General features: G+C 40.5%; 1 protein-coding gene across 2 annotated transcripts in view; it reads left to right on the top strand.

Annotated features, from left to right (window-relative positions):
* PDGFD (platelet derived growth factor D) overlaps window positions 1-27,213 on the top strand; it is a 363,209-nt gene that overhangs the window by 139,029 nt on the left and 196,967 nt on the right. For both annotated transcript variants that reach the window (XM_089687280.1, XM_089687279.1), the window contains exon 2: window positions 7,344-7,548. In XM_089687280.1, coding sequence (XP_089543406.1) covers window positions 7,344-7,548 — 205 coding nt within the window. The remainder of the gene's footprint in view (window positions 1-7,343; window positions 7,549-27,213) is intronic.

Below are 27,213 nucleotides of genomic sequence, written 5' to 3'. Positions count from 1 at the left end.
TCTTCCTGCATATGGTATGATCTTTCCATTCTACCTATCTGGTTTACTCTATTAATCCAGTCTTCCTCCTTCGGTACCTCAGTTTTCTGCCAAAACTTGGGTATCAACCCTTTCGCCGCATTTAAGAAGTACCAAACGCCTGAGTTTTTGTATTTATTTACAGATATCTCCACATTATGTAGGAGGCACGTCGTTGGGTCTAACCCTATGTCAATTTCAGTTATTTCTTCAATCAGTTTGACTATTACCTTCCAAAAAGCCTGGATTTTCGGACATTCCCACCATATGTGAAACACCGTGCCTATCTCTCCACATCCTCCCCAACACACTTTTGAATTTTCCCCATTCATCTTGTGCTCAACACTCGGTGTAATGTGCCATCGTGTCACACACTTATAATTAATCTCAATCTCTCTCATACTAACATTCTCGTGTATTAATCTAAACATCTTTCTCTGTTTGTCCTCGTCAAACCCAACTTCCATATCTCTTTCCCATTTTGTTATAAAACTTAACTTTGTGTTTGTGTCTAGTTCTGTGAGTATTCTATAGGTTTTTGAAATACCGTGCTTCCCATCCCTTTGTGTTTCTAACAGCCTTTCAAACATATTCCACTCCTGTTTTGATCTCAGGGGTTTCGGGAGATTTCCAATAAAACATTTCAGTTGATGATATTTCCACTCATCTATTCTAATAAAGATATCTCCCTTCTTCTCTATTAATTCTTTAAGTGATCTCAATTCCCCCTCCACCAGAACATCTCTCAGTTGGGTATCCTCCTTTCTAAACCATCTCCCTGATATCTTATCCTTTCCCGGGGGAAAGTACTCAGTGTTTGTGAGGGGCATTAGTATAGAATTAAATTCCCATTTCATGTTTTTGTGCAAATTGTCCCATACCCTTAAAACATTTAAAGTGTAAATACTTGTGCTTTCTTTAATTCCTCTAAACTGTGCTGGAACCCATATCATCTGACTCAATCTAATTCCACTAAGATCATTTTCAATTGTTGCCCAACTTTTCCCCTTATGGTTAAATGTCCAGTCGTATATTCTTGCTAAAACCACTGCTTTATAATATCTTTTGACATCTGGTAGACCCAATCCCCCTTTCTCTTTAGTCCTACTCAATGTTTCATATGCTATTCTTGGTTTTTTATTCTTCCATATGTATCTTGTTAACATTTTTTTCATTATCTTAAAGAAGGCCTCTGGGATTTTAATTGGTACCATTTGAAATCTATACAATATTTTAGGCATAATTACCATTTTAACTAGGTTTATACGACCTATCCAGGATGGGTTTCCTCCTTCTAGTCTTTTTAAATCTTCCCTGATCTCGTTTATCAAAGAAATATAGTTTAATCTATACAAGTACTTAGATGAGGCAGTGAGTTTTATTCCTAGGTATTTTATCTCTTTTTCTCTCCATACAAAGGGGAATTCTTTTTGTAGTTTTTCTTTTTCATTCTTTGATATATTAATATTCAAGATCTCTGTTTTCGTTGGATTAATTTTTAGGTTTGATAGTTCACCGTACTCCTTCAGAATCTTCATTATACTTGGGAGAGTTATTCGGGGATTCCCCACATAGAACAATAAGTCGTCCGCAAAGGCCACCACTTTATGTTTTATAGTTTCTATCTGAATTCCCTTTACCGCTCCACTGTTCCTTATTATTGACAACAGAGGTTCGAGTGACAACACATATAGTAAAGGGGACAGTGGGCAACCCTGTCTTGTTCCATTAGACATTCCAATGGGTTCTGATCTCTCCCCATTTACCGTGATGATTGCAGTAGGCTCCCTATATAATTTACTTATCCACTCACGCATTCTATCACCTATACCCAGCACTTTTAAGTTGTCCATCATAAAGCCCCAGTCCACTCTATCAAATGCCTTCACTGCGTCAATTGACAAGAGCACCACCGGGGCTTTCCCTTTTCTACTTTTCTGAATAAGCATCAGGGTTCTCAAGCCATTATCTCTACCCTCTCTCCCAGGTACGAAGCCCACCTGATCTCCATGGATCCATTCAGACATTAGATCTTTCAACCTGTTTGCTAAAACCTTTGCATACAGTTTGGTATCTGTGTTCAATAATGAAATAGGTCTATAGCTGGAGCACTGAGATGGGTCTTTTCCCTTACTACGTGGGCCTGTAAAGATTCTCTCCTCACTTCCATCCCACCTCCCAGAGCATTCATATACTTTTCCAGCTTGGGTAACAACACTTCACTAAATTTCTTATAGTACTTAACTGTATAGCCATCCGGGCCTGGGCTTTTCCCCCCCCCTGTGCTTCTTAATGCTGTTTTAATTTCTTCCTGGGAAATTTCCACGTCCAAGGAGTTCAACTGAGCTTCACTTAGTTTTGGTAATCCCGCGTTTTTTAAATATATCAACTTTTTTTCGTTGATTCCCTCTTGAGCTTCTTTTAGAGGACCTTGGGGACTAATATTATATAGCTTTCTGTAATACTCCGTAAACACTTTAATAATCTCTTTAGTTGAGTGGGCCAACTCCCCCTTAGGACTTTTTATCTTTTCTATATACTGTAGTTCCTATTTTTCTTTTTATTCAAAGCTCTCATTAGATATTTTCCTGGTCTATCTCCCCATCTGTATCTCTCATTTAAAACCCTGTTGTATACTCTTCTCTTCTCCTCATCCATCAACCTCTCTAGCTCTTCTTTTTTATCCATTAACTTCTGTCTTGTATCTTTTGTTATTTTCTTTTTATGGATCTGCTCCAGGTCCAGTATTTCTTTTAGAAGCCCACTGACCCTCTCTCTTCTTTCTTTTTTCTTCCTTGCTCCTGCCGCAATCAAGATTCCTCTTATAAATACCTTGTGGCTTTCCCAGACTGTAGCTTTCGATACTTCCTCTGTTTCGTTCTCCTTAAAATATACCTTAATCTCTTTCTCGATTTTCTGCACTAAGTCCTCATCCAGAAGAAGAGCCTCATTTAACCTCCACCCTAATCCTCCAGTCCACCTTCTTCCCCATCCCATTTTCATTACAACCGGGGCATGATCCGAGAACGTTCTTGTCTCTATATCGATTTTAACCAGATGTTCTATAAATTGATGGTCTATTAAGATGTAATCTAATCTCGAGTATATCTCGTGTGCGTTAGAGAAGAAGGTATAGTCTCTGTCTTTCATATGCATTATTCTCCAGATGTCCACTAGTTGATATTCATGCATCACTTTTTTCAAAGCTCTCAGAGACCTACTCCCCTCTCTTTGCACAGAGGAGGTATTATCCTTTTGTGGGTCCATACAGAAATTTAAGTCTCCTGCAACTATCAAACGCCCTTTTTTAAACTCCATTAATTTTTTCAACAGACCCTTCATATACATCTCCGGGTTTTTATTAGGGCAGTATATATTGGCTAAAGTACACTCAATCCCCTGAAGTTTACCTTTTAAGAATAAAAATCTCCCCTCCGGATCGGTTCTTCTGTCCTCTAGCTCAAATCTCATATTCTTTGCCAAACTTATTGCAACCCCTTTTGCTCTTTTAATTGGAGAGTCTGCATAATACCATATTGGATAATATTTAGATTTCAATTTCACATTTGCCTCTATCTCAAAATGCGTCTCCTGTAAAAATACCACTGACGTTGCCCTATGATGTAACTCCTTAAACAACTTAAATCTCTTCCCCGGACAACTCAACCCGTTCACATTATAGGTTATAAACTGTATTTCTTCCATCCTTCCCAATTCGCTCCATCGCTCTTCCAAATTGCCTCTTCCTCTTTATCCCTTCTGTCCTGCAGAGTATTAACCCAATACCTCCACCCCTCCCTCCCTCCAACCCAACTCCCATCCCCCCCCTCCCCCCATCCCTCGATCTTTTTTTCCCCCCTACCCATATTTAGGCTTGAATACTGCCTATGAATCATTTGTGGATCTATTTCCACCACTGATTTGATGCTTTGGGCGTAAGCTCCACCCATGGCCGGCTAACCTCTCCTTCGACCTCCCCAGATCCCCTCTCTCTATCCACAGAATAATACAAGAATCTCTACTTCCCCCCTCACCCGAAGCTCCCAAGGGACCACCACTTCAACAAAGGTAGGGCCTGGGGGGTCAAGAGAGAAAAAAAAATAAAAAAAAATAAATAAATATTTTTCTTAATTTTCCCTCCCCTCTCTCCCCACCCCCGGGCCTCCTCTCCCCCGGACCCGCTGCCAGTCCTCTTTTCTTGTATCTTCTGTTTCCCTTCTTTCTTTTTCTTCTTCTTCCCACCCCACTATCGCCATTCTTTGCAGTTTCAGTCTGTCACAGAAATCCCTCAGTTCCTCCGGGTATCTCAAATATGCTGTTACGCCATTTTTCCAGCCAATTAAACAAGCTGGGGTACCCCATCTATACTGAACGTTCTGTTTTCTCATTTGTTCCAACAAGGGTCTCAGGGATCTCCTTCTCCATAGGGTCTCTGGTGTTAGGTCCGCATAAATTTGGATATTTAAGTCTCCATACTTAATTAATGATCTTCCTTTAATCTTCCTCCATATCTCATCTTTGACCCCAAATTTTTGGAACTGGACCACTGTATCTCTTGATCTTTCCTTCTCCGCAGCTTGATTAAACTTTCCTATTCTAAACACTCCATCCAATTTAATCCCGTCTGTTTCAGGTCTGTCTCTTATGGAGTTTAGAATTTTTACAACTAGGTCATATAGTGATTCCCCTTTTACTTGCTCTGGAATTCCTCGGACTCTAAGGTTGCATCTTCTTTCCTTATTTTCTTGAACTTCAATCCTGTAGAGCAATTTTTTCTGGGTATTCTCCAAGTAAGTTATTTTTTTCTCTAGATTATCTATGGTTTGGGCCTGGTTTTTAACTTTTTCCTCTGTTTCTTCCACTCTCGATAGCAAATGTCCTAGATCATTCCGCACAACTGTCATTTCTTGCTTTATCATTTTTTCCAAATTTTGAAACATTTCTATCATCTCCTTTTTATTTGGTGCTTGTAGTTCACTGTCTAATTCTTTTTTTTCCAGGCCCTCTGTTGTTAGGTGGCTGCAGCTACTATTCATACCCATTGATAATCTAGGACTGTTTCCCAGAGAAATGTCCATTTCCCCTTTTGCGCTTGCACCTTGGGCCCTTTCTGGCGTAATGTTTCCTTGCGACGTAAATTTTTTTATCGTACCTGTTTGAGACCCTTTGGGCCCTGTTCCCTTAGGACCTTTGTTCTTCATTTCCTCTAAATCTCTGATTTCTTCTCTTATTCTCAAGATAAAATTATATCAGTCCTTTAATTTGTACACCAGACCAAGCCTGCTGTTTTCCCTTATATTTTTACTCTCCTCGGACACCTGGAGCTCTTCTCATCTTCTCTTTCTTAGCCCAGGGAATCCTCCCCTCCTCTCCTTCACCCCTAGATTTCCCATATCACTTGGGGTTCCCCCATACGATAAGCCCCCAGCAGCTCTCACTCACCCTTCTTCTTCTCCAAGCAGTGGCTCCGAGCTTAAGGGATAGGGCTTTCACCGCAGCTCAGTCCAAGGGGGGATTCCTCTGGGTTTCACTCCTCTCCTCGTGTCCTTTGTCCAAGATCATCCCAAGAAAGAAGGGTAGCTCTCTTCACCCTATTGGGTCACTCAGACCCAGGGTCCTTTCCTCAAGAGTCCTCCACAGCCGGGCCCCCACTCCCAACAACTTCACTCCTCTTCCAATCCTGTAATGCAGGGGGGAGCCGGCGTGTCACTGCCGCTCTGACAGGGAACCGGCCGGCGTCTCTGCCTCCCAGTAATGCTTCCAGTCCTGTAATGCAGGGGGGAGCCGGCGTGTCACTGCCGCTCTGACAGGGAACCGGCCAGCGTCTCTGCCTCCCAGTAATGCTTTGCGGCGAGCGGCGAGCTCATTCCGCCCTGCTTCGATTCCCGGCAACCCGACAGCTGCACTGGAATCTCCGCAGCGTGTTCTCCTCCCGGAGGTCCGTGCCCGCTCTCCTCTCCCTTCACCGCACCAGTCTCTCCCCGCTTGGAGCCCTCCTCAGTCAGGTAGGGCTTCTCTTCATGAGGGTCTCGGGAGGGTCGGTTTGGAGGTTATCGGAGAGCACTCACATCTTGCTCTCCGTCGCCACCATGTTTAGGCTCCACCCAGCTGAGAGAAAAGGTATTTAGCAGTTTATATTTACTAAAAGAATTGTGTTTCCATGTTCTGTCAACTGTGGGAGACCAGATATAGTGAAGGCAGGGTCCTGGGTTTAGTAACACTTTAATCAAACTTTATACCACAGTAGAACCCTCTTTCCTCCATTATTCCCTGCTTAAGGAGCCCCTATCAACTCCTGGGTTTCACAGAATTCTGTGGTGTCACAGAATTCTAGTTGCTAAAGGCGAGGTTAGAGCTTAAGAAGGAAGGGAACCATCAGTAGTCCAAAACTTTTAGTGATCTCTCTAAAAATTAACAACACAAATAAAAGACTGTCCTACCCAATATTGCCAGTGTTGCACCACTGCACCCATGACATTTTTACTGAGCTCAGAATTCAGATTTAAATCTTTGGCATTGGATACCAGATTTCACAGCTATGCTACAGATTCTTGCTTCTCTTGCAGTCTCCATAATGAAAATCGTAATATAGGTTGAAAAAAGACGTGCCTGTAGAGGCAAAAAGAAAAAAAAGATAAACAAATTTATTGCTTTTCATTGTGCTGCATGCCGAAATTTTCTCTGGTTAAAGCTTGAAATGAAAAGGTGCATGCTGCAGTGAAAAGATATAATATAAACGATAAAGTATGAAATGTCGCAAAAAATATATTAAAGCGACCAATCACCAAATTAAAGGATGTGCCTGTAAGGCAAAATGTATATACCTGTCCTGCCACCCATGTTCCATTAAAGTGCAAGAGTTTTAAACAATCCTTACATCTACAAAAACCTCAGTTTATCCACAGTATTGTAAACAGTCATTTTAAGGATACTTTTTAAAAATTGGCCTTTAAAGGGAACCTAGGCTGTCATTACTGATCTGGAAATGTGCTAGTTGCCTGGCTGTCAGCATGAGTTTTGCAACATATTTTTTTAAGAATCTGAATAAAGTTCTACTAATTTGAATATAGACGGACAACTTTTCTGCAAGTTGTTGCAATGCACCATATTACTTGTTTATTATTATTTTGTTGGGTTGAGAAGCAGAAAAGCCATTCTTCGTAGCTGAAAGATGTTGATGCTTGATGTCCACCAGTGAAGATGATGTCACAGCAGTTATGCAATTTTTGTCAAAAGCCTAAAAACCCTTTCAAAAACCTTGCAGTATTTTTATGGAATGTTGATCTGTTAACTGACTGTGGCTTTTTTTTTGTCTGTTCTAACAGAAAGTAACCTACTTACTAAACTCTACCGAAAAGAAGAAACCATTCAAGTGGTGGGAAATGGTTGTATAAGCAGTCCCCGCTTTCCTAGCAGTTACCCACGAAACTTGCTCCTGACATGGATTCTGGACTCTGCAGAAAACACGAGGATACAACTCACATTCGATAGCCAGTTTGGATTAGAAGAACAAGAAAATGATGTTTGCCGGTGAGTGAACGTCCAATTTGGAAGCTTGGTATACCCACAGTTGACATTTCTGTGTAGCATGCTTGCTAGCTAGCTGAAATCAAATCTTGGCTTCATGGCATCCAGAAAAAACTCAAGGAGAACATACAAACTAGATGTCACTGGAGAGAATTGAACCCAGTGTCCAAGTGTTGCAAAGTTAATATGTTATGCATTCATTTGTAGTTTTTCATTAGTGCACTTTTTGCTGGTCTGCGGCAATCAAATGTTCGTCACGTTAAGTTGAATTGCTCTGCCAGGCTAAGCAATTAGTTAATGAGCTGGAAATGGGTCCTGTGGGCCAACTATTGTTTTATTCTCTCTTTGAAGAGCAAGCAGTTCCTCCTTCCAACAGTGCTCTTAAAGTGTGCTGGTCCCTCCACTCATCAGTGCTAACTCCAAGTTAGTGAGTGAATGGAGCAGTGAGTATGTTTTATAACAGGGGTCTCCAAACTGTGGCCCATAGGCCAGATCTGGCCCTCCACAAGATTTTATATGGCCCTCTGATGTAAGAGGGGAGTTGGATTCAGATTCTTATGTAAGGGGGACTCTGATGTAAAGTGAACTGTGATGGGGATTCTGATGTAAGGAGGGCTCTAATGGGCTCAAGTTTATTCAAAATTTCCTTGGTTTCTTTTACTAAAGTTTTTGTAATGCTCTTCTAAATTTTATCAATCCAATTATGAAAAAACTTAGCAAAATGTAATAATTTTAAATGTACTCTTTAATTTATAAAACTGATTTTTATGGCCCCAAAAAATTTGTAGAATATACAATGTGGCCCTTAAAAAGTTTGCAGGGTTTATGGGATAACCTTAAGCTGGCCATATGCCAGTAGATTTTCATATGAATTTTTAATCAATACCAATGATATGAGGAATGCCATTCAAAAGGACTTTAAAAAAAAGTTTGCTTTTAGCATTTGATTTTGGAGTGAATGGACTTGCCCGGACCGCATTCGCTGTTTGAAATGTGTTCTTCAAGAAAACAATTCCATCCTGCTCCTTTGAATCCAATAACAATTCGAAAATCAAAAGAACGTTCTTGGAATTAAATTTGTATTACAAAATTATTCTAGTGTATTGCCAGCTTTTTTACAGCGGTAGTAAACCGCAACTTAAAAAATAAAAAAAAATGTCTCCTGCAAGGTTATGTCATAAAATGCTAATATCAATCAGTCTTCCAGATTCGCAAGCTCTGGCCATCTGACTGGCCGAGCCGCAATGATGTCACTCTCGTGCATGCGTGTGGGAGTCCTGGGCCACGGCACAGTGCTCTGAAGGAACGGCATGAGTATGCACTGGCTCTCAAAAAGAGAGAATATCTCCTAAAGAGTTTACTACCACTTTAAAGGCTAAGTTCACTTTTTTAGGCAGAATTTCACTTTTCATAATAAATAGAATCCTTTTGTGATATAATTTATGGCTCTACAGTCCCAGTGTTCATATCTCTCACTCACCTCATCCACAAAGAGTCAAAAATGTCATGTTTCTGTCTTTCAGCTTGCATCACTTCCTGTAGGTTGCATCACAGAAAATGGTGTATATATAGTCTGGGTCACACCTCCCTCATTACTCTACCACCACTTCCTTCTTCCCTTAAGGTTAGCAGGCTCATGTTTGCCATGTGTGTTGTTGCACGACAAACCAAAAGGCCAGGTAAAGAAATGTACCATGCTGCACTCAAAAAAGAGTTCTGGAGCTTCTTTGGAGTGTTTGTCATGTGTCGGGCAGACCATTCGAGTGAATTGGCTGCCCTGTGCATGATCAGCAGAAAAGCTCCAACCCCCCCCCCCCCCAAAAAAGAAGAAAAAACACATACAGAGATGTGAATGAGATCTGAGAACTGAGTGTCTCTGTCCACTCTCTCCTATGTGCATGTATAAAAGTGGACAAATACTATACAATCTGATTGTACAATCTCTGTACAATTTCCTTTAGATTTACCAAAACTATGGAATAGGAGGAAACAGCTATATATCCATTCACTCTGTATCCAGTCAGGCAGGCCCTTGCACTACATCAGGTGTGTCCAACCTCCAGGCCGCTTGTGGCCCCAGAGAGTTTGTTATGCAGCCTGGGCCCATCTGGAGAGACGCTGGGGAAGCCAGGGAAATGGAGGAATGCTGGGAATGCTGTGCAAACATACTTGATGGTGAAGGGTGTGTGTTTTAATGAGGTCAGCGCAGAATATGTGTGCTAATGAGATCAGCTGGTAAACTCCTTCTGTCTTACTGGCTTCTCTATCCTAAATCTACATACCTGCAAGTAATGAAGATTTCTAAGAAATACTAGGGCTAAGGTAAGGCCTTCTTCTCAGAATCAAAGAAAGTTTTTTTTTTTTTTTCGCCACAGCAGTATATTAACCATTAGCCGCCCGGCCAATGGCCGTTTGGCGGCTTCAGAAGTGTCTCTCCGTTCCGGGTACATGCCATTTGGCGTGCTCCCGCACATGCGCCGTTTGTGCTAATGCAGAGCGGCGCAGCAGTGCGATCTGTCACCGGCCGTGCACCTCGGACACGGCCGATGACAGATCCGAGTACCGGCTCCCATTGCTGGTACCATGTGACCTGCTGTGACCAATCACAGCAGGTCACATGACAGTTGTATACAATGGATGGCTTCATTCATGATGCCATCCATTGTATACTAGTGCCTAGCTGTGAATGGTCACAGCTAATCACATGCACATGTCATGTGATTAGCTGTGACCAAATTACAGCTAAGCACAAAAAAAAAAAAAAAGCTGAATGAATCGATTTCATTCAGGTAAATGCTTGCTTATAGCAAAGTAATTCTTTGCTATAAGCAAATTGTGTAAAAAAAAAAAAAGAAATACTGATCACTTCCCCAAAGTAGTACAATGTTACTATGGTAACATTGTACTACTTTGGTCATAGTAAAATATGAAAAAAAAAATCTTAAAAAAAATAAAAAAAAATGTAATAAAAAATTAAATATAATAAAAAAAAATATATATATATATATATTTTTTTTTCATACTGTCACCAGTCAGTGTCCCTGTTCACCGCCATGCCAGTTATATGATGACGCTGTACTGCACTGGTGACAGTATGTAAAAAAAAAAATAGTGAAAATAATTTTTTTTATTTTTTCATTTTCCGAAAAATTATGACAAAAAAATACAACTTCAAAAAACTCGCCATGCCTCTTATGAAGTACGTCGTTTTACTCTGCAAAAAGGGGTCATTTGGGGATATCTGTACTATTCTGACATTCTTGGACCTCAAGAAATTAGATTGGCTGTCAGTACTTCAGGATTGATCAATTTTCAGATATATACCATAGTTTGTGAACTCTATAACTTTCCTACAAACTAAAAAATACATCCTAATTTGGGTTATTTTCACCAAAGACATGTAGTAGAATACATCTCGGCCTAAATTTATGAAGAACAATTATTTATTTGTAAACTTTTATAACAGAAACAAAGAAAAATGTGTTTTTTTTTCAAACTTTTTGGTCTTTTTTTGTTAATTTAGCAAAAAATAAAAACCCCAGCGGTGATTAAATACCACCAAAAGAAAGCTCTAGTTGTGTGAAGAAAATGATAAAATTTTAGTTTGGGTACAGTGTTGTATGACCGCGCAATTGTCATTCAAAGTGTGAGAGCGCTGAAACCTGAAAAATGGCCTGGGCAGGAAGGTGTAAAATTGCACGGTATTGAAGCGGTTAATGGTATATTGGTACGTAGGGGAGCTGGATTTTAGAAAAGAAAAAAACAGGTGAACTTGGCCTTTAAGCACTCTAATAATTCCAGTAGCCCCTTGATTAAATATGAGAGCGTTGGGTTGGTAACAGCTCTGGTCCTATAGACTCTTGGATGCCAAAACCTTTTTTTTTGTAACTTGGATAGAGTAAAGAGGGCTGGAATCTCTGTCGGTGTTCTTGTGAAGCAAATTAATCTTCTCTTTCTGTCCTGGGGATCATTGTCATCAGGGAGCAAGGGAAATCCAACATTTTGTGTTGTTACTAAAGGCACATCTTCCAATGGGCACACTTGTTTCATTGACAACAATCTAATGGGGGAAACAGTGCAAAAATAAAATACATATAAGGGAGATTTGTTGTTTTTTTTTTTACATGCGAAAGGTATTACATTTTTTTCTATCCAGTTCTGAGATTTACACAACTCTGCATAGCCAGCCTGGAGATCTGTCATTTCTCTGCTGCAGATTAATTAACACTTAGAGGTCTTGTATGTCCTCTAGCCTTTGACTGGACAGTGAGAGGAGAAGCAGCACAGTGATGAGCACATCTCTCTGTCACTCTGCTTACTCCTCCTACTTCTTCCTTTCCCAGTCTGAGATCTGCTGTACAAGAAATGCAAAAGGCTAATACCATGTCAAATTCAGGTGCTTACGTTTAAAAAAATAATTTTAATGCTGTAGTAATAAATACAAGGATATATTGTTTTTTATCTTTTATATATGCCTGGAGTTCAGTGATTCCGACTTTAAAAAGAAGAAAAAATAAAATCACGCCAAAACCAATATTCCCAGCTTTGTTTGAAATTGTATAAAAAGTCTTGTGCCCTGTTACAGATAGCTCTTCTGTTTTGAAAAACTATACATCTTTTGAATCCAATCTCCTGAGGATTTCCAAGCCTGAGCAGTTCATGTTCCTGCAACCATCATTAAACAATAACAAGCTTCTCTTGGGGCCTGTAACATCCTATCCAGTACGGCCAAACATAATTGTTTTTTTTTATATAGCTAAGGGTGTTTTGAGCCCCAGTTTATCTTCACTAAAATGTAGTTACTTTCCATAAAGGCCTGAATAGGACATGCCTATCATATATGTAAAAAATACCCATGCTCAATCACCAACATTTTTAGGACACTATGAAAAATGTTTGGTCATCATTATTATATATACAGTGTATAACTTTCTTAAACTGTATTTAGCAATACATGCATCTGAATGGTGAAAACTGAATAAACTTCAGAAGTTTTGTCAAATGTTAAGGCTTCATGCACGCTAGTGTTTTTTAAGTTCCTAGAAGCTGTTATCAGCATTTTTTTCTGCTCCTAGAAGTGTCCATTCACATTATTGTAGGCTAGTAGCATTGTTCAAGCTTAGGAGTTTTTCAAGTTTGGGAGCAGAAAAAAAATAGTTTTTGTAGTTTTTGGGAGCGTTTCCAGCAGAAAAAAACTCTAAACGCTGCTAAATGCTCCTAAAATGCTCCTAACATCTTTTTTTTTCTAGCTTTTTGTTCCTACATGTACTGTAAAAAAAAGGTTAATAAAATGGTACTGCTCCTAAACACTACTAAAATACTGCTGGAAAACTATTACCAGCTTTTTTATCCAGCGTTTTTTCCAGTGTTTTTTAGCTTAACCTCTTGCCACCTGGCCTATGGTCAATTGATGGCTGGACGAACATCTTGTCCCTCCGAGAGGGCGTCATATGATGTCCTTCCCGTGTTGCGTTTTGCAAGTGCCCGCAGGGCCACACTGTGGAGAGATCTGTCACCGACCATGTACCTTAGACACGGTCAATGACAGATCTGTGTACTGGCTCCATTGCCAGTACCATGTGATCTGCTTTGACCAATCACAGCAGGTCACATGACAGTTGTATACAATGGATGGCTTCCTTTCATGCCATACATTGTATATAAGCGAGTCTAGCTGTGAATGGTCACAGTGATCACATGCACAGACTGGGCCAATTACAGCCCATCTGTGTCATGTGATTAGACGTGGCCAATCACAGCTAATCACAACAAAAAAACCTGAATTAATCGATTTCATTCAGTTAAATGCTTGCTTATAGCAAAGAAATTCTTTGCTATAAGCAATAAAAATAAAAAAAAATACTGATCATTTCTCCAAAGTAGTACAATGTTACTATAATAACATTATACTACTGTGGTCATAGTGTAATAGGCAAAAAATTCTTAAAAAAAGAAAAAATTTAATAAATTGAAATTGAAAACAATTGCTAAAAAAATAATCTTTTTTTTTTTCCTACTGTCAACAGTCAGTGTCCCTGATCACCGCCACACCAGTTATATGCTGATGCTGTACTGCACTGGTAACAGTATGTGTAAAGAAATTGTGAAAATATTTTTTTTTTTAATTTCTGCATTTCCGAAAAATTATGACAAAAAGATTACAACTTCAAAAAACTCGCCATGCATCTTAGGAAATACATTGGACTGTCTACTTTGCAAAAAGGGGTCATTTGGGGGATATCTGTACTGTTCTGACATTTTTGGGCCTCAAGAAATTAGACTGGCCGTCAGTACTTCAGGATTTATAAATTTTCAGATATATCCCATAGTTTGTGAACTCTATATCTTTCCTACAGACTAAAATATAAATACTGATTTGGGTTATTTCCACCAAAGAAATGTAGCAGAATACATCTTGGCAGCACAAAAAGCCAATAAGCTGTTCTGTGGTGCAAGAAGCATGCTGAGAGGAGAGTGACAGAGACATCAGCTCATCAGTTTGCTGCTTCTACTTTCACTATCCATTCACAGGCCAGGGATAAGCCACAACTGTGCAAATTTCTACTTACCCATCACTATGACAGGCACCTCACTAGCTTCATAAGGTGGCTACACCGATACAATTTTGCTACCCCACTAGCCAATTAGAATATGTAAAAGTTGGGAGGGGCAAACAAGCTTCAACACTAAAATAATGTGCAGAAACGTTCGTTCTATAGTTCTCAGAGCGCAGAACATTGTAATTGGTAACAGCACAGGCAGAGAGGACAGGACATTATTAGCTTACAATAGTTCTGGAAGGATCAACAAGAATTTTTTAACGTATCAAAACTCTTTTTTATATATAATAGACTATATATATATATATATATATATATATACACACACACAGTAAGTCCCCGACTTACGAACATTCAAGTTGCAAACTTTCACAGATACGAACGGACCTCGTATTACGAGTATTCGTAGATGCGAACAAAGCACGGAAGTAGCTCACGTGTCTGCTGGACATTGTCACAGTTGTGCTGCTGTGTGCTTACTGAACGGTGCGATAGTTTACTGTACAGAGCCCAGGATGTCCGGAAGCAAGAGGAAAAGCAGTGGTGATGTGGAGGGGACTGCTAGGAGGCGCAAAGCAATAACCATGGAAACAAAAGTGAAAACAATTGAGAAATTGGACCGAGGCAAAAAGATGGTAGACATCGCTTGTTCTTATAACATGAATCGTTCAACCATTGGCACAATTCTAAAGAACAAGGCCAAGATCATGGAATATGGGAAGTCTGCTGTGCCTATGAAGTCAACAATAATATCCAAAAAGCATGGTAAAGTGATAGAGGAGATGAAGAAACTTCTCAGTAAGTAGATGCAGGATCAGGATCAGCGTCGAGTCCCACTCAGCTTAATGCTTATTCAAGAAAAAGCTAAAAGCCTGTTTGAAAACTTGAAGAAAAAACGGGGTGAATAGTGTGCATCTTTTACTGGCAGCCATGGATGGTTTAACAGATTTAAGGCTAGAGCCAACAATCACAATGTAAAAGTAAGTGGTGATGCTGCAAGAGCAGATACAATAGCTGTCCAAGAATTTCCAGCAACACTTAGAGAAATTATTGACGAAGGTGCTTATTTACCCCCACAGGTTTTTAATGTCGATGAGACAAGACTGTACTGGAAGAGGATTACAGAACGAAGTTACATCAGTAAAGAGGAAAAGGTGATGCCAGGCTTCAAAGCAGCAAAGGACAGACTTACTCTGTTGTTTGGTGGCAATGCCTCCGGTGATATGAAACTAAAACCTCTCTTAGTTTACCATTCAGAGAACCCAAGAGCCCTCAAAAACATAGCCAAGGGCTCTCTACCTGTTGTGTGGAAGAGTAACTCTAAAACCTGGTTTACACAGGCCATTTTCCAGGACTGGTTTTTCCATCACTTTATCCCAGAGATAGAGGAATATTGTTTGGAGAAAGATATCCCATTCAACATTTTTTTGCTGCTTGACAATGCACCAGGTCACCCCCAATTCATGGATGACTTTCCTCCCAACGTCAAAGTAGTGCATCTGCCAATGAATACTACAGCGCTCATCCAACCTATGGACCAAGGAGTTATTGCGACTTTCAAGAAATATTATTTACATCACACTTTTCGTCAGGCATTGAAGGCTATTGATGAAACAGGAACAACCTTGCAACCATTTTGAAAGGACTATAACATCTATAAGGTCATAAAAAACATCAACTTTGCTTGTCGTAAGGTTTCAGCCGTCACTATGAATGGAATTTGGAAGAACCTTTGCCTGCAATTTTTTCATGAAGTTCATGGACTTGAATCGATGGGTAAGGAGTCCAAAGAGGTTTTCAACAACTTAGTGACCCTTAGCACGAAGCTGGAGCTAGATCTGAAAGAGGACAACTTCATTGAACTCCTTGGTGTGCAACATGAAGAGCTTACTTAAGAGGACCTGATGGAATTAGAGGCCCAGTGCAAAGACAAAGAGAGCCAAGAGGAAGATGTAACTGAAGAACCAAAGAGATTCACAACAGAGGAAATGGCAAGGGGACTTTCTTTACTTGAAGAGGCACTGTTAGTTTTTGAGGCACAGGACCCCAACGTAGAACAATACACAAGCGTTGCAGCAGCCATTCAGAATGCCATCCAGTGCTACAGAGTCATCTATGATGAGAAAAAAAGAGCTACTACTCAGACATCACTGGATCATTTTTTTCAGAGGGTAGACAGAATTGAATCCATCAAATAACCTGTGTCATCAACATCAGGTGTGAGTGAAATTCCATCTTGCCTTCCATCTCCTACTGCTGATGATCCTTAGCCCCTTCACGCCTAAGGGTAAAACAAATCTAAATGCCTAAGCACAAATTTGCAACGTTGACATGTGTTAGTAAAACCATCCATATCATTACAACTACTTTGTACATCCAGGTGAAGTATACCTTGTTTTTTTCAGGACAAATTGGGCTTTCATTTGGTGGTAAATGGTAATGGATATCTCCTGATTTTTTTTTTTTTATTATCAAAGGAAAACTGGCCCAAAGTAGTAAAAAAAGAATATTTTTTTTTAAATTTAGCTGTGTGTTTCTTGTTGCTACCATAGCCTACCACCAAAGAACATCCCAAAATAAATTTTCCAGCTCTTGGCGATCGCAGCGATACCATATATGTGTATGTCATTTGTTGTTTGTACCTGTAGTACAGCCCAGAAACAATAGTGCACATTTTGGTTTTTTTTGTTTTTTTACCTAAAACACACTGACCACTGATCAAAAGCAGTGTGATTACAGTGAAGCACACACACAGAGCTTACAGTGAAACAGCACACAGTTAACCCTTCATCGTCCCTCATGTTAACCCCTTCTTGCCCAGTGCCCTTAGTACAGTGTCAGTGCCTTGTTTTAGCACTGATCACTGTATTGGTGTCACTGGGGATGTCAGTGACACCATGTCAGTTCCCCCCAGTGTCAGAGTGCCCACCGCAGTCCTGCTATAATTCGCTGATCATCGCCATTACTAGTAAAAATAGAAACAAAAATTACAGTATCTATACCGCCATTTGTAAACGATATAACTTTCACGTAAACATAATTAATTTACATGTATTGGGATTTTTTTTTTCAGCAAAGACATGTCGCAGAATACATTTTGGCATACATTTATGAGGAAATTTGCTTTTTTTTTATTTTTTTTTACTGGACATGTTTAATAACATTTAATAATGAACATGTTTTTCTCAAAATTGTTGGTCTTTTTTTTTATAGCGCAAAAAAAAAACCGCACAGGTGATCAAATACCAAAAAAAAGCTCAATTCATGGGGGAAAAGTATGTAAATTGCAGTTAGGTGCAGTGTTGCATGACCGCGCAATTGTCAGTTAAAATAACGCAGCACCATAACGCAAAAAATGGCCTGGTCAGGAGGGGGGGGGGGGTAAATCCTCAGGAGGGCTAAGTGGTTAAAGAAACTGTAAAAGTAAAATAGTTTACTTACAGTATTTTTGTGTGTGTTTTTTTTTTTATGCTCTACATTGTATATTTGTGCCAAAGGTGTATAAGACACACTTTGTCGGACTTACGAACGAATCTGATTTACGAATGTTCTCCCGGAACAGAACTCGTTTGTAATTCGGGGACTTGCTGTATATATTTATTATATATAACAGAGTTATATATATAACTTTTTTTTATATATAATTTGTTAGGGTTTACATACACTTTAAGGGGTTAAGTTAGATTACATTTAGATAAAATTAAACAAAAATATCAGCACACAAAACGTTTATTACAATGAGAAGTGACCCTTGTGCTGTTGCCTGTTCTCATAGTTGAAATCCAAAGTTGAAATCCTCTACTCCTCTCCCCTACATACCTCCACAGCAATAATAATAATCTTCTGGTCTTGAGGGGGTTAATATGAGCACTGGACTTGTCACAGGCAATGGAGTGCTGACTATGCCCTTCCTTTCTGCCCCCCTCCTCCATTCATAGTTCATTGTACTATACCTTCCATCAATGAAAGAAGGACAAGCATATGAATGAAAGGTCTGCCTCCTCCATCATGGATCCAAAGAGGACTTTGGATTTCAGCTATGACTGCCTGCACCCGTGTTAGGGACACTTCTCTTCAAATGTAAATACTGTCCCTTGTGCTGATTTTTGAAAAAAAAAAACAATTTTACCGAAACTTAGCCCCCATTCACATGGTCATAAAAAAAAACACCTTTACAACACTTTTTTAATTTATGGATCTAAATGCAGCTACAGTTTTTCAATAGGGACATTCATACAGGTGCTTAAAAATGTACTGCCTTCAGATCTGTAACACAAAATCCAAAAATCTGTGTCGGAGGACATATGTATGCACATATACCATTGAAAAAAAGAACAGGACAATTTTTATGTATTAAATAATGGATCTCTTTACTTATCAGGAACTTTGGTTAACTGCCTAAAGCCTAGTCTATATACAAAAAAATCACCAGCGCCAAAAAAAATTCCTAAATAAATGTTGCTGCTCATTAGTGTAAACACCAATAAAGTAATAATAAAAAAATAGCAAACAGCGCAAATAAATTATACAATAAATAATAAAAGAAAGAAAAAGTACAAAAAACATAATAAATAAAATGAAAAAAATTTAAAAAATATGTAGAATATTCCCACTCCAAATAATTATTAGGATGAGTACTGTGAGTAAAATAAAGTTGAAAAGTCCCTATCCAAAAGACCCTTGACCCGTGTTCACACCTTTTAGTGCTCAGATCACATACCACACTCACCAGATATTGGTGAAAAAAATGCCTTATTTTTGGGTTTTAAGGAATCCTAAACTCAATCAGTACAGCCTCCAATCACCAGGCTTAAATGGAACTCCCCCAATGCAGGTAAGAACCTCCAAACCGTAGTATAAACCAGCCTCCAACCTCCAGGATCAACAGAGATCACTCGCCATAAAGAGATGATTGGTACAGAGAAAAAATATATATAGTGTAATACTGCAAGACTTGGACAGGATAAAATGCAAATACCAAACCACTCACATTTTCAAAGAATATAATCAGCATTTATTGTTTTAAATGGAACCAGAACACCACATCACCAGGGTTTAAAGATCTCTCAGTCAGCAATAGATGACAGCACAAGAATCCAACCTTAAGTAAGATGGCCCCCGAGAGCCCTACACGCCGGCATATGCTCCACTCACCGGAAGTGATGTAGTACGTTAGACAGCAAAACAGGAAATGCGTCAACGCGTTTCGTCCCTCCTGCAGGGCGTTTTCACAGACTAAAGTGTGAAGTACTAAAGCCTAGTACACACTATGAGAAAATTGGACCACTGATTGTCCGATTTTCCATGTAAGTGCATATCATGATGTAGTCGGAATGGTACTGATTTGTAACAAAATTCTTGGCCGACAAAGGCAAAAGCAGGCAAATGTAGCTACATACTAGTGCAGTAGAGGAGGAAATGTTTTTTGCTTCTGATCATGTGCGTTTTTTTCTATTCAGTTATTTCTGTACAATTACTGTACACATTACCCGAAAGTCGGACTTTGTGTTCACATGCAATACAAATTTTCTAGCTTGCACCCTTGGTTTTTCTCATCCAAAAAGTCGGAATCACACTATACTAACAATCAGATAATCATTCCTTGTCTGGAAATTTTCATACAATTTTCTTATCATGTGTATGGGCTATTAATATTCAGTACATTTTTTTATGGCCGTTTGAATGAGGCCTTATGTTTTGTAGAGAAGTTAAATGTTAGTTAAGAGTTTGTTGGTGGTTAAATCATTGCTGGGTTTGTGTTACAAGTTAGATCAGGGTTTCTCAACCAGGATTTCATGGAACCATAGGGTTTCTTCAGAGGTTGCTAAGGGTTCCTTAAGCAATGAGCAATTACTGCCTCTCGGACATTCCTACTGACACCATTGACCTTTTTAACTATCTATAAGAGGATAATTCTTCCCAATGACCACAAGTGTAAGGAGCATTCTTCCCACTGACCATCACACTAATAAAGGTCTTGAAATTTCCACTCGCCTGCTTGCAATTCGCGAGTGGAAATAACATGGGGGCGAGGGCCAGATCGCTCAAACAGCCGATGGATATGGAGTGGTGTGCCGGCACCAGAAGTGGAATAAGCTTTCAGGCATTAAGGCACACACACACTACCCAAGGGCCCAGAGTCCTTAGGAGGTCCTATGACAGGCTCCTGAAAGGATGGGGAGGGCCGCAGGGTGGATTGTGCAAGCGTGCTCCGAGTCCGGTCCGGTGAGAGGAAAGAGAGACTAACAGATGCCAAGGAGGAGGACATTTCACAGACTGGTGAGAACTCAGCATGTAACAGTGGGAGGAAGGGGGAGAACTATCTGTGACCGGAGTGCTGAGAAACGGAGTGTGACAGGCTGAGAGAGCCAGAGGGAAGATGTGTGTGTCTGTGTATATGTGTGTAGGTGCGAGTGTGTGCTTGTCTGTGTGTGTATGTGTTTATGTGTGTGTGTGTGTGTCTGTGTGTATGTATGTGTATGTAAGTGTCTGTATGTATGTGTGTGTGTGTGTGTCTGTGTGTGTGTGTGTGTCTCTGTGTGTCTGTGTATGTATTTGTGTCTGTGTATGTATGTGTCTGTGTGTGATGGTGGTAGGGGCTCTGTATTCACTTTATGTAGTAGGGGGCCCTGTGTGTGTTCTCGGGGGGGGGGCTCATTGTACCATAATGGAGACCATGTGTTCTAAGAGGGGGGTTGTCTGCTCATTATAACCTCAAATTATGGGGGGATGGTGCCATAATTGTGAGTAGGAGAAATACCAATCACCCCCCTTTTTGCCCCTTTTCTCCCCTTTTTCTCTCACCCCCTTCTCTTTCTCACCCGCCTTTCTTTTTTTTGAAAAAGGGGTAGAGGACATGGCTATGGGGGGGGGGGGGTCATTTAATGAGGGAATTTATGAGGGCATGTTTAGGGGAGGGGTTAGGGGCGTGGCAGGGTAGCGAATGTGTGGAGCAACTGGTGGTGAGTAACTCATAAGGCCTGGCTAGTAGCTCAGGACTTGAAATTTTAAGCCCTGCGCTAATATATCTTGAGTTGTAGATATAGTCAATTTTAAAAGGGGTTTCCTGAGACCGGAACATTATTTCAAGGGTTCCTCTGTGTTGAAAAGGTTGAGAAAGGCTGGATTAGAGGCTATTCTCATTTTCTTTTTAATTTTGTTTTTGCTGATGAAGCGCAGTGCCAACAACAAGTGTGTCGGACTCCTAGCACTGTACTAACTTTCTAATACTCATTTTGCTGCTCTAAAGAACATTTTCTATAGATATACACAGAGAGCTCACTTCAGAATGTTAGCTAGTCTGCAAAAGTGAGCTTTGCATGTCACAATTATATACTGTAGGTAGTAGGTGAAGATCTCCCTTCTGGGGTCTTGGGGGTAAATATCCGATAGCGGATTGAACAATGCTTTACCATCCAACATGCAGCTGGGTTTTAAAGTTAAAGGTTGGATTATTTGGGACTATGTTTTGCAAACCATATGCAGCCCAGCACTTGGAGCGTTAGAGGATATTACTCAGCCCAATTAAAATGTGAGAACTCCAACCTCACACTACACTTCTTCAGCTCATAAATCAATTTAATTGGCCATTTCTTTTGTAGCAATGCAGATTATACTCTAGCATGTGGAATGGCGCTGTAAAAAATATGATCACATATTGTACGTTTTACTTGCTACTATTTCTGTTCTTCAGAGAAACGTTTTATTATGGCCCTTTGAGGTATCTGGAATCTGGACAAAATTCTTCAAGGAATTGTGTATGTAATGAATGAAAAGTCTAACAAAAAAGGAAAAATGCAAGTACAAAGTTGCTAAAAATATGTCTAAAGCCAAAACATTTTATTTTTTTAATTTTCTTTACCAAAGATTTTATTAAGCATATTAAAAGAAACAGGCAAACCATGACAAATCGTATAATACAAAACAACAACAAACAGTAAAGGACAGGGAAACATCACACAACAAACACAGAGATACTCATACAAGACCCACGCTGGGGTCCAGATAACACTATGGAAGGCAAAGTGCCACATGGCCTGCAACCACTTTCAGAAATATAAAGGCTATATATAAGAAGGCAGCAAAAATAAAATACACAGAGAGCAATGTCCTCATGAGGCAATGTTGTCCCTGAGAGTCATAGACCTGAGAGATGACAATAATAAATGATAGACAACCAGTCTAGTGTAAACAAACCATACGAAAGAGGAGAGAAAGAAAAAAAAAAGAGAATCATGTAGATCCAGAGAGGGCCAAGGGGTAAAAAAAAAAACACATACCCCCCCAATCTATAGAAAACAGGAAAACAGAAGGAAGAAAAAGAGCAGAGAGGAAAGTGTCACGCCAGCAAAGAAGAAATAAGAGTTTGCCTGGGGGGGATAGCCGGGAGACACAATCTCCACATAAGGGGGATGGAGAGGAAAAACCAAACACATCACAGATTATTAAAATTTCGTGCTAAAATGAGAAACTGGCTGGTAATCCACCCACGGTTGCCAAACAGAGACAAACGTATCATGTTTATTCTGCAACACCACCAAAATTTTTAGTTGACAAAGAAACCTTGGATTCTGGTCCTGACCTCGTCAAATTGTAGAGTAGGGGATTTCCAAGAACCGGCAATAGTCTGCTCTATAGCCATAAAAAAAAATTGACCAATGTGCGGGGTCTACGAGGTAGGCCACGAAGTGGCTTAAAAAGTAAGGATGTAACTGAGTAACTAAGATTATAAACTCTAGTCCACAAGCGGCGGGACACTGGACAGGTCCACCAAATGTTGAGCATCGTACCATCTAGAGAGCAGCCTCAAAAACACTGAGAGATATAATCCGGTATAAATTTAGCTAATCGAAAGGGGGTAAAATACCATCTTGAAATCACTTTATAGGAGTACTCTAATGCCGGTATATTGCGAGAGCAGTGGAAAACCCCTTGCCACATAGACCCCAATCCTCAGCAGAAATTTCCGTCTGAAGCTCCACATTCCATTGCGCACAGTAAGCAGGTAAGGGTTCAGCCATATGATTCCGGATTAATAGATAAATTTGAGATAGGGCACAATGAGTGGAAGCCTATGTCTTACAAAGTGATTCAAAACCCGAAAAGGTGCGTGGGGAGTCCCATCTACAAATCAATGGTACAACAAAATAACGTAATTGCAAATAACAAAATAACTCCGAGGGAGGAATAAAATGACTCTCTCGAAGCTGCGCAAACGTACGCTTACCGCGACCCTCAATTAACAAGGGAACCATCGTAAAACCATGAGTTATCCACCAATGAAAGGCCATCTTGTCAGAGTCCCCTGGGGGGAAAAGCGGACAGTCGAATAATTGTAAAAGAGGTAAATGTGGAGAAAGTAGACCCGCCGAGTACTTACATGAGTCCCAGATTTTTAAAGAATGAGTCAAGACAGGATTGAACAATTTAGGCCGCAAGGACGGAGGAAGGCAAGGCTGAGGGCAGAAAGGGGATGTGTGTCCAAAGTATTTATCAGTGTCCACAAGGGTAAGTCCTTTAGAGAAAAAAGCTGAATGAGGGGAGTAACTTGGACCGCAATATAGTAATGATGAACGTTCGGAAGACCAAGACCACCCCGAATACGTGGCCGGAAAATGAACTGCTTACACAAAGCAGGACATCCTGAAGCCCATACAAACCGTAAAATTTGGCGCCGTAGGATAAGGAATATTTGGGGTGGAATCCGAACAGGGAGCACCCGGAAGGGATAAAGTAGCTCAGGAAGATAAGTCATTTTAATCGCTTGGGCCCTACCAAACCAGGATAAGGATATGGACTGCCAAGAAGAGAGCAACTGGGTTAGCTGAGAAAGTAGAGGAGGAATATTCACCTGGTACAACAAATCATAAGAAGGTGTAAGTTTAACTCCCAAATAAGGAAGAGAGGAGGTCCATTGAAACGGAAATTGAGATTGAAGGTGTGTCAGAAGTGGTTGGGGGAGGAAAACGTTCATAGCCACTGACTTAGTAGGATTTACATGTAATCCCGAGAGATGAGCGAAATCAGTTAGAAGCGACAAGAGATTGGGGAGAGAAATAAGTGGAGATGAAAGAGTCATCAGAATAATGTCCGCAAAAAGGGCAATCTTATGATGCAATCCCGCCAACTCGAGACCAGAAATATCCGGGTGAAGTCAAATGCGAACAGCAAGGGGTTCAAGGGCCATGATAAAAATAAGAGGAGACAGGGGACAACCCTGACACATACCACCCTTAATTGGAAACCGAGAGGATTCAACCCCATGATAACGGACTGTAGCAGACGGGATACTATAAAGTCTATAAATCCACTAAAGAAAGTCATCTTCCACACCCCACCTCTGCAAGGCCTTCTGTAAATAAGTCCAGAAAAGAGTATCAAAGGCTTTAGTCATATCCAAAGACAGAAACATAAGGTCACGGGACCGCATTCGAGCGAAATGACTAATTAAAATAGAGCGTTGAATACTATCGGCTGCCTGGCGCCGAGGCACGAAACCCACTTGATCCTTATCAATTAAGGTAGGGATTAACACATTCAATCGGTTGGCCAAAGTCTTAGTCAGAATTTTCGCGTCCACATTCAACAAAGAAATAGGGTGATAATTCGACCAAGATTGTTGATCTTTCCCTGGTTTAGGAATCATCACGATATTGGCCTTTAGCATTTCTGAAGTCAGCTGACCATCCTGCTTGAGCTGATTGAATACCTGGGCCAAAACAGGAATAACAACATCGCTAAATTGTTTATAGAAGAGAGCCTTAAAACTGTCTGAGCCAGCAAGCTTATGCACCTTCAAAGATTGAATTGTTTGATGAAGCTCATCTTGTGTACTATCAGCGCCCAACATGTCCCTTTTGATCGTCTGTTATGAGGTAAAGGAGTCTCCCAAAGGAACGTGTCAATGACATAAGTTGGGGCATCCCCAAGGCAGCATAAAGTTTCGAAAGATGATGAGAGAACTCATCCACTACATGCCTGGGATTAGAGGTTCTCAAACACTTCCTAGTTTTCAGAGTATAGTGATGTTGTTGAGGAGCAAACGATCTTAACTTATTAGCTAACATAGTCCCTATTTTGTTTCCATTTGCATAAAACTTCTGATGAGACCATCGCAGATGACGTTCAGCCTCGTCAGTCAGACAAAGATTGAGATCTGTGCGAAGGTGATCTACCTTCTGTCGGAGCTCAGCCGTTGAAGACCTCTGAAACAGCACCGTAACCCTTTCAAGCTCACGTTCCAAATTCTGCCGATGTTGGTCCCATTCCTTACGTCGCCTGGAAGCCTACTGTATAATATGGCCCCTAATAACTGCTTTATACGCTTTCCAAAGAGTAACAGACGAAGAGACCATACCAAAATTATTCCAAAAGTAATCCAAGAAGTGGATCCGAACATCCTCAACTACAGAGGAAAGAGAGGAGGGAATCATTAAGCTACCAGGAGGGAACTCGTGGACACTGAAAGGGAACTGAACAGTGGGATCATGCTCAGACCAAGGAACCGTAGGAATCCTCAAGGAGAGTAAATGTGGAAGAAAAGAAGGAGCCACAAAAACGTGATCAATACAAGAATGGCTAGAATGAGGGTTGGAGAAAAAGGTATAATCCCTAAAAGTGGGATGTAATTCCTGCCAGGCATCAACCAGATTATGGGAACAGAGAATATGTCCAAACGCCACAGAGAGCGGAGAGGAGGCCGCTGAACTCGCAGGAAATTTATCTAGTTTAGGATTAAGGACTAAATTGGAATCACCTGACGGCATAAGATGGCCTTTCTGATGAGTATGAAGAACTGACAAAAGATGCGCAAAAAAGCAAGTTTGTCTCTGGTTAGGGGCATAATATGTACAGATTGTAACCTCCACATCCTGCAGGATCCTTACAACTAACTAAGAAATAACGGCCTTGGGGATCTGCAAATTCTTTGTGCTCTTGGAAAGGCAAAGAGTTGCGAATTGCCAAAAGAACCCCCCTCTTAGCAGGGGCCGAGGTGAAAAAGACCTGGCCATAATGACCATCTAAAAAACACGGATTATAAGAGGAGGTCAGGTGAGTCTCCTGCACACAAGCTATATCGATTTTGGAGGAGCAAAGATACTTAACTTTAGTCTATTACTGTGGTGAGTTCAAACCTTGAACATTAAGTGACAACCAAGTGAGAGTCATGACAACAGACAAAATTCACTCGACCATGGGGGCGCCCCAAAAATGCACCCCCCCCAACAAAGGTGAACAGAAAAAAGAGAAAAAAAGAAAGTTAGGAAAATTGTTACCACCAAGACGGAGGGAACCAGAGAAGAAGAGAGAGAACTCCGTACACTAATGGGAGTGCCATAAAAAAAACAGGAAATACCCAAAGAATGCCACAAAGAGCAAGAGCGATGCACCATGTGCATCTAATGGAACCCACAGGTTGCAAAAAACCATACCCCACATCAGGGAATAAAAGAGGGTGACATGTAGCACCCCAGATACACCCCCCCCCCGTGCATATCAAACCATATATAGAACCCTCAAAGGAAGAGGAAGACAGTCACATACATGGAAACCAGGAACATGAGGTGGAAACAGACACAATAACATAGTAAGAGTTGCAACATCTTGTCAAGGGGAGACATAAAGTGAACAGGGGGTCAAACAATAGCGCCAAGTTACAAACACATATAGCACATATCCCAGCAATAAGCGTGAGGAGTCATCCGTTCCCAGGAGCTGGCTTCTCGTAACAACAGAGACAGAGAACTAACTATGATTCTAGGCTCAGACCGCAGGCCCGCCGTCCCATCCTAGGAAGCACATCATCGGGGGGGCCAAAAGTCAACTGACGCATACCCAATTGGGCTCATTGCGACCATCAACTTAAAGGCTCCCCAAACAAATAAACCAATATAGTATCACCCAAACCAACCCAACTGAGGGCTGTGACCTGGAAAAAAAAACACACAGAAAAACAAACCTCAACAAACCACCACTCCGTCCCCCACTCAGCCAGCAAGTACATAAAATCAAAGGGGAAGGTCCACCCAGCTGCCAAAGTTTCAAAAAGCCTTTTTTTCAGTGGCCTCCACTGGGACAGCAAAAAGAGAAACAAACCAACAACAAAAGA

The sequence above is a fragment of the Staurois parvus genome, unplaced genomic scaffold, assembly GCF_062004578.1.
Source record: "Staurois parvus isolate SC_StPar_1 unplaced genomic scaffold, SC_StPar_1.0 ptg000422l, whole genome shotgun sequence".
NCBI classification, from domain to species: Eukaryota; Metazoa; Chordata; class Amphibia; order Anura; family Ranidae; genus Staurois; species Staurois parvus.
Note: the sequence above shows the minus strand (reverse complement) of the source record. Positions and strands in the feature narration are given on the sequence as shown.